Source organism: Electrona antarctica, assembly GCF_951216825.1.
Source record: "Electrona antarctica genome assembly, chromosome: 17".
Taxonomy (NCBI): domain Eukaryota; kingdom Metazoa; phylum Chordata; class Actinopteri; order Myctophiformes; family Myctophidae; genus Electrona; species Electrona antarctica.
In genome coordinates this window covers 43,772,304-43,780,568 of record NC_136798.1, presented here as the reverse complement: position 1 = coordinate 43,780,568, position 8,265 = coordinate 43,772,304, and the positions used below count along the sequence as shown (strand labels likewise).

The window sequence follows — 8,265 nt, the reverse complement described above, 5'->3', positions numbered from 1 at the left end:
AGAAGTTCATAATTAAGTCACATTTAAAACATTATTTCATGTATTTGTCTCAAGTTGTTGTTGTAACTGTTGCCACTATAGGGGATATAGTTTGCTTTATTTCTCTAAGACAAAGTTCATAATAAGGTTAAAATAAGTTCATAATTGTTTATTATCTTTCTAAGTGTACAAGTGCATAATTAAGAAGTTCATAGTTAATAGTTACATTCATGTTAAAACATTATTTCATGTCAAGTTGTTTTAATGCTTTTATTTTGAAGAGTCAACGTCATATTCTGTGTCTCGTTTGGTCTGCTCTCACGTCAATTGGTACACAGGAGTTTTGTGTATGCAATCAAGCCGCAGCTAGAAGCAGCTAGAAGCAGCAGCTCTGCCAGCTCCGTTTACACTGGTCATGGTCACACAAAGACTTTAAAGTTACAAGAAGTAAAGGTCATAAGAGACTGTCTAAGAAAAGGTTATAAGAAGACTGGAGAGTATTCCCCCTTTGTTATGCACGCAGCCAACGAGGTATTTGTTGTTTGTTTTGTCTGTATTTTACTCATGTGAAATGTTTGCATCTACATGCTGTGCATGTCATTTATGTTAATTGTACGTGCTTGTTTTATTGTTTGTTTAGTTTTCACGGTGGATTGGGAGGGCAAGAAGGCACCTTCCAATAAATCAGTTTCAAGGAAACCACATTGTGTCTGTTTGTGCTCGGAGGGAGTTACAGTTGTAATGGATGGACTTTGAACATATGAAACTGTTTTGGCCAGCTGTCCCAAATGCCAAGAAACGCATGACGGAACGACGAGAACCAAAAAGTGGCTGGCGTCAGTTTCGCCTCATAAAAGAGAAGATGCGCTCAGGTTGGTAGTTGCATCTATTATGTGCACTTTGTCTTCATTAACGTGCCAACTTGTGCATATGTTATGCATTGACAACCATTGCCTTGCCTCTGTTTGATTGATAGATGACTTCCAAGCATGTGAAGATTACGATCTCACCAGTGCTGCAGAAGCTGGTGGTGAAGAACCTTCTGGAAAAAGACAGAAGAAAAAAAGGCTTTATCCAGAATATGGTATGTTCTTTAACTTGGCAGTAGTCAATCTTCTCTGAATTGTAACGCTTACATGATTGATTGTCACTCGAATAACTGAATAACAAGGTCATTGTTTTTTGGCATTGAACATTTGGAATCTAAAAGCATAATTTGTTTGGCTTTTAGGTTTTGTAAAAAAAAAGCACATGACAAAATATTAAATGAAAAACGAAACATTGCTTTAAGTTTTATATACAAAATGGCTGATCTACAAGCTCTTGATGACTGTGGGCTTGTAGAGCTGTTTTGGCAACTCTTCCTCTTTTTATTTTTTGGGAACATTTTGAATATTTTTCTTACGTGGAAGCGAGTAAGGCGTTTCACCCACAACTGCAATCAGGCAATAATTGCGACAGGGCTACTATAACGTCTGTACGCCAACACAATAATAATTCAACAAAGCTATTTGCAACTGAAGTTTTTGCCAACATTTCTGTCTCAATTAGTTGAGGATGAAGAGGAACACGGTGGGCAATCTGAAGAAGAGGAAGATCAAGGTTTGTTCCCCCCACCGCTGGACGTTGGCAGTCCCATTTGATTATGATTGAGTGTGTAGGCTACAAATGCCAGTGACGGGAGCAATATTGACGTGGAATATAGTATCTTTTCTGTTTCATATACAATACAGCTGAAGGCAGGTAATGAGTCTATACAGTAAAAAAATCCGGTTTTAATCACAGTTTTCTTTAGGTCGCTTCAGTCCAGAGCTGCCACTTGTGCCACAGAAGGTGGTGCTGCAAAGTGTTCGACCAAAAGGTTAGTATGAAGTCTGCTTTTATTAGCATTTGCCCCATACTCATAGTGGTATGCTAGTCATACACAACAATGTAATAGAGACACACACTGAATCCCAAAACTATGTCTCATCAAACAGAAAAGTCGCAAGGGACGACCTCCACTCCATCCTCTGACCAAAATGCCCAGAAACACCAAGGAAGTAATTGTGACACACACACACACACACCCCAAAACTAGGTTGTGCTTCCTTAAACATTTTTCAACTTTAGATTGTTGGTTTGTTAAAGTCATCATTGTTTGCATTTATTTCATTTTGGAGCTGCCACTCTGTCATATATGGAGGATATATTAAATGCAATGGTAGTTCATATTGAATAAAAGTAAAGTAGATCACCTTCTCATGGATGCCTGTCTCATCAAACAGAAAAAACCAAGTCGCCTGGACCCAGCTCCACTCAATTGCCTGAGCCAATGCAACCAAGTAAGCGACGCACGCACACTTAAGTTGTTGTGGTATGGTTTTGCACTCTAATTAATTGTAGTCATTTGTTTCTATGCATTAGAATTTCAGAAGGTGTTAATCACTGTTTTCTTTAGGGCACTTCAGTTCAGAGCCAGAACTGCAAGAGCCAGAACTGCAAGATTATCAGACTGATGACAGCATGGGATCTGCACAGAGTTTCCCACCAGTTACCCCTACGAAAAGTTCGTATGAAGTCAGAATTTTTTAATAAACATTTGACCTATACCGGTATATGCTAGTCTTACAATACTTACAATTGATTAATTACTGTGTGGAGAGGGGGGGCTGCTGTTCTTCATTTCGGAAGAACACTAGCTGCCACTACTAGGTTACATTTGTAGGATTTGAACTTGTACTTAATGCAATGGTTTATACTAAAGAAAAGTGGCAAATAAATAACCTTATGGATGCCTGTCTCATCAAACAGGAAAAAAGTCACGCAACCCCACCTCCACCTCCACCCCCAGACTACAACGAGCATCACCGTACCCAATGCAGCAAGCAAGTAAGCGACACACACACACACACACACACACACACACACACACACACACACACACACACACACACACACACACACACACACACACACACACACACACAGACACACACACATTGTGCTGTTGGTATGGTTGTGCTCTTTCTATTTGTGGTGATCATTCGTTTCTATGCTTTAGAATTTCAGAGGAAGGTTCTGGAGCTGCTCGTTTCTATCCGGGACGGGTTGCAGGACTTGAAGCTGTCAAGCAGTCAAGATGAGAGTGCTCCCCTTCCGGCCAAGGCGACCACAGTAGAGGGACTAACCGTCCTTGACGAGTCCCTCACCTCGGCTACTGAAAGACAGCATCTGGTAGGTTTCACAACTGTAGCATAACTGTTTCAAAACTGTAGCAATTTGACACTGTATCAAAGCATGTGTCAAAATGTAATTTAATCATTTCAAAATGGGGAAGTATACAGTTGGAGGGGTACGGCATTGTGTAAACTGTTGTATCACATTGCGTCATTATACATGCTTTACAGTATAGCCTACAGTGTATTAAAGCTTATTGAAACAAATGGCAGCAATCTTTTGCAGTCACTTTTGGACAAATGGCAGCAATTGTCCTTAAAAATATTTAAATGGTATACAATAAAAGCATCCGATTTAAAATACATAAAGGTAGCAGCTGTTTATATGTGCAGTAGGTCGAGAGGTACACTCAATGGTTAGTAGACCTTAGTTTGGTTGTATTCCATTAGCTAACCTTCTTTTATCACAACAGGTCACACATCTTGCTGCTGTGGTATGGTAGTTTTCAAACTCACATAGGGTGTATGTAATCTGTGGGAAGTATGTCTGTCTTTGTATAGTGGGCAGGTGCTTAAAAAGTATTGCTCAGTTTCCACCACATTGTGTGTGCAGTGGGTGGGTGCAATGGTGCATAGTCATCCCTTGGGAGCGGGGTCTTTCTGTGGCGGCCTTTCTCTATTGAAGGCTGTGTCCACTGACTCTGTACCTAGTAAAGACTTAAGTTTTGGGTTGTTCACGATGCTCAGGTATTCTGACATATATATTATCTGTTTAGTGCTAGGTAGCATTCCATTTTGCTTTGGTTTAGGGTTGTCTGTTTCCAGTATGTACTACACCCTCTGCGTTAAACCAATCCTGATACCATCCAAATATGAAAGACTTTGCAATGCAGGTTTTAATTCGCAAAAGACTTTCCACACAGTTGTAGCCCCTACATTGAATTTAGATATCCCCAAATGCACTCGTCTGAGACATGACTGGCTACTCAAGACTACTAGTAGTAAATATAGCTGTTTATATTTGTTGATGACATGTATTAAGGTGTAATATGTGATGCTCTGTTGACTTGAATACACAGGATCACAATGGGGAAAAAGTCCTCACGTGTAAATGGGTTGATGCTAAAAGGAAAAACAAACATCCTGAAAACAGATTCTACAAATGTCTTCTAAATCCTGACAGTTTTCTGAAAACCCCATGTTTCTATGCCAGTGGTTCTCAACCTTTTTCATGTCAAGGACCCCAGACATATCTGTATTTGGGACCCCCCCAGAAGCAAAGATTTGAGTTAAACGTTCGCTCTGAAAGAATCTGTATTCAAAGATGTGTGCCACATTTTCACGATATTTCAAAAATAGCAGCTCAAGCTACAAGCTCATAGTGTGACACTTGTGCCGCGCTATGAGCTTGAAAATGTGCTATTTTTTAATTAACTTCTACTGCATGTACCCTCAACAGGTACTCTTCTAGGGGTGCCCTCTACTAGTCTACAAGTTAATGGAATTGCATCACTTTTAAATACCTTTTGTATCCACAGGTTGATGTCAAATGACCTCATGGCAAAATTCAATATGAAGGGAAAGCTGGGAACCAAAGAAAGAAAGCTGTCTTTCATCAAGCTCCACCTCTACTCTGTGGTCATAGGTAAACGGCATATATCCAGTACCCATGTTTTGACACAGTGGCCACTTGTGAATAACCAGGCAACTACCCACAATGTTTTCAAGTGTATACATTCTGGATGGTTCTTATGTTCTTTGACACCTTTAAAACGGATATCTCTTTTTGCTTTCATTTTGTAATGATGTAGCCAGTGTCCAAACTTGAAATCCCTTTAACTTTGAGCATTAGATTAAATGTTTGACCCCTTCGAATTTCTGCCGCTTAATGGTTTTACTGCTTACTGTAGCCCATCTTGTCTGTCTTGCAGAGAGTGTCCAGAGGAGCACCAAAGAAACGGAGGCTAACATCTCTGACCAAATTGCTTACTGCTTGAAATATGCTCCAGACAGGCTGGGTGGAGGTGGCAGGACCAAGACGGACTAGGCTGGAGACAACAGTATTTTATTTTGCACAAGGTCTAGACTGGAGACAACAGTACTTTATTTTACTTTGCACAAGGAAGCTGTTTTGCACAAGGAAGCTGTTTTATGCACAAATACAAAGAAAACCTCATTGATGCACGTGTTTCGGGTCTCTGGGGCTTCGTACACACATAAAGAACTGTTCTGTGCTCTGCCTGTGTTTCATGGCCGCCTCAATGCTTTTCCAATGGAAGTCATGTGATTTGACCAAACACTTGTGTTTGATTGCCCCCCTCCCCCGCATCGAGGACACGAATCTTGACTTGTCTCGAACCAGCGTCCTCTCACACCATCGGCAACTGCCAGAACCACTGAGCCACCGTGGAATACTCTGAGCCAAGGATTGAGGGTATATTTATCGTCTTGTTTTTTTGCAGGCTAGTACATTTGTATTCGTAAGTAGTAACAAGTGTATTTTACCAATGCACACATTGAAATATTGTCATAATGTACGTCTGTATATTACTATGTGTTTGTTTTGCAAAGGTTCAAGTGTTTTAATGTACTTTTTAGTGACGTTGTGGTAGAGTTTTTTTAACAGTACTTGTGAGGACTCTGCACTCTCTCTCACACACACACACACACACACACACACACACACACACACACACACACACACACACACACACACACACACACACACACACACACACACCAGGACTGGCAGCTGATTGGCAATTTGCCACTTGTCCCTCATTCAGGGTTGCCAGGTTGTTGTGCTGTGTGTCTAATGTAGGCTTACCATACGTCCTCTTGTGGCTGTCCGGCTGGCTGTCCGGGGGGGGGTTTATAAATTCCTTCAAATGTCCGGGGTTTTACACGTATATGTACGCTCACAGACCATTCAGACCGACCAATGTGTATTACAATGCACGTTCAATGGTTCGTAGTGGAAAAACACTGTGGGAGGCGGACTTTCAGCCCGAACCCCGGAATGTGTATTATTCATAACTGCATGTGCGCTGACAGCACTGGTCCTCACAGCAGGTCAGAGAAAGGCTCGCTGCTGCTCCGCTGTCTGCAGATAGACTGTGTTGTCTGCTCTCCGTGAGGGAAAACTTGAATTGCAAAATAACTATCCTAATCCTATCAATGACATGCAGAAAAAGTAGGCTACTGTTTTCTTAGCTTTGTGACTGACCAATGAGATGCAGATTGTATTGTCTGCAAAGGAACTATGTGTCTGTCACAAATAAAAGTTCTGTCCTGCAAGTCCATGTCAACAACACAGACAAGGCAGCTGTGCGCGAGGTGAGTCCTTCTGCAAATTAAATTGACCGAATATTATTTTGTACAACCAAGCAAAGCATAGGATATGATGGTTTGGGCTGGTCTCTCTCTTTTTACAAGAGATAAGCCATTGCATACAGGTTCTCAAACGTTTTAATTTCAAGGACCCCCATAACTCTGAGAGTAAAACCAAATGGACCCATTTGGAGTCCCATTTGATTCCATCTGTACAGTATCAGAGTTAAAAGTTATAAAACGGTCCATTTGGTTCCATTTGTACACTCAGAGTTACAGACCTGTAAGGGTCCATTTGGGTCCATGTGTTACACTCTCATATAATATGACAGCATACACACCACACACACAGGCAGGCATTGCCTAAAACACATTAAAACACTCAAACATTCCAGGTGACTAAAATGTGACTAAATTAAAACTATTCAAGGGACTGAAATGAGTTTGCTGCCAAAAACACAACACTGCATGATGTCACCTCCGTTCTTTATTTCCCCAGAGAGCAGACACGGTCCCCACAGGACAGGTCAGGTCAAAGGTCATTCGGTGCCGACTGACAGACAGACAGACAGACAGACAGTCGGTCAGACACTCAGCGAGTCACTTGATTGATTCATTTACAAACACACAAGTTGTGTGTTTGTAAAAAATCAGACCCACCGTTTCATTAGAGGATGTTCAGGTGGGGGTGAAGAGGCCGGAGGTCAACACAATTATACTGTCAGTCTTTTGGGTTTTATTAACCCATTCTGGACGGGAACCCTTTTTGGTGCATTATGTTATACTTTAGAAAAATAGCAGACCCGCAAGCGGTGGCGCGCTACGAGCTTGTAGGTCTGCTATTTTTGAAAAATCGTGAAAATGCGGCGTGTGTGTGTGTGTGTGTGTGTGTGTGTGTGTGTGTGTGTGTGTGTGTGTGTGTGTGTGTGTGTGTGTGTGTGTGTGTGTGTGTGTGTGTGTGTGTGTGTGTGTGTGTGTGTGTGTGTGTGTGTGTGTGTGTGTGTGTGTGTGTGTGTGTGTGTGAGAGAGTGAGAGTGAGAGTGAGAGAGAGATCATATGTTTTTCAAAAACCTTGAACAATTTATAAACAGTGGTTCTCAAACACAAATCTTCTCTTCTGAGGATGGGTGGGGCTGCCCTGGCACACAAGGGCGGGGGGGTCAAATACAGATAGAAATTGGGTTAAAATGTGATTGTTCTTGTCACTAGGTGCTGGCGCAAGGTGTGACTGCGGTGTTGATCATTGTGTCAGTCCTGCAGCTGTGTGTCAATGTCACCTCTTCTGTGTTGGATGAGGTCAGTGTTGTGATCTTCATATATGGATATGGCCATATATGGTGGCGTGACGTGGCACGAGGCGTGATATATTGGAGATCTAAGTCTTTCCATGATGTCACGTGATGTCACGAGGCGTGACCATATATGGAGACGTGATGTCACGAGGCGTGACCATATATGGAGGCGTGGGTGACTAACGGTATGGTGTAGGCTACCAATGAAAACCTGCATCTCCCTTCCGTCCGTCTGTCCATCCGTTAGTCACCCCATGCCTCCATATATGGTCACGCCTCGTGACATCCCGCCTCCATATATGGTCACGCCTCGTGACACATCACACCATATGACCATCTCCATATATGAAGATCAAGACACTGTTCTGACATTCCAACTGTTGATCCCTCCCCACCCGTCCTTCCTGTTCTGACATTCCATATGTTGATCTGACCTCATCAAACCCTGTACACTCAAGACACGCTCCAGTACAGAATTAATTCCATATGTTGATCTGACCCTAACC

General features: G+C 42.0%; 1 protein-coding gene across 4 annotated transcripts; it reads left to right on the top strand.

Moving 5' to 3' along the window:
- The first annotated feature begins 353 nt into the window (after window positions 1–353).
- On the top strand, window positions 354–5,594 carry LOC306940905 (uncharacterized protein). 4 transcript variants are annotated; one of them, XM_079526156.1, is made up of 13 exons: window positions 354–510; window positions 759–851; window positions 956–1,063; window positions 1,531–1,581; window positions 1,775–1,840; window positions 1,959–2,021; window positions 2,247–2,303; window positions 2,420–2,527; window positions 2,773–2,850; window positions 3,023–3,195; window positions 3,611–3,631; window positions 4,676–4,782; window positions 5,069–5,594. In XM_079526156.1, exons 2-12 carry the CDS (start codon window positions 782–784, stop codon window positions 4,688–4,690), a joined length of 810 nt encoding a protein of 269 aa, XP_079382282.1. In that variant the 5' UTR covers window positions 354–510; window positions 759–781; the 3' UTR covers window positions 4,691–4,782; window positions 5,069–5,594. The 4 variants fall into 4 exon arrangements, with proteins under 4 accessions (XP_079382282.1, XP_079382279.1, XP_079382281.1 ...); XM_079526153.1 differs by having other exon boundaries at window positions 620–851; XM_079526155.1 differs by lacking the exon at window positions 3,611–3,631 and having other exon boundaries at window positions 620–851.
- The last annotated feature ends 2,671 nt before the right edge of the window (window positions 5,595–8,265 follow it).

Excerpts from the sequence above, each read along its gene's own strand:
- LOC306940905 (XM_079526153.1), top strand. The coding sequence starts at position 725 with ATGGACTTTGAACATATGAAACTGTTTTGGCCAGCTGTCCCAAATGCC. Across the intron at positions 1,841-1,958 it reads GCAAAGTGTTCGACCAAAAG|AAAAGTCGCAAGGGACGACC; the intron begins GTTAGTATGAAG and ends CTCATCAAACAG. Across the intron at positions 2,528-2,772 it reads ACCAGTTACCCCTACGAAAA|GAAAAAAGTCACGCAACCCC; the intron begins GTTCGTATGAAG and ends CTCATCAAACAG.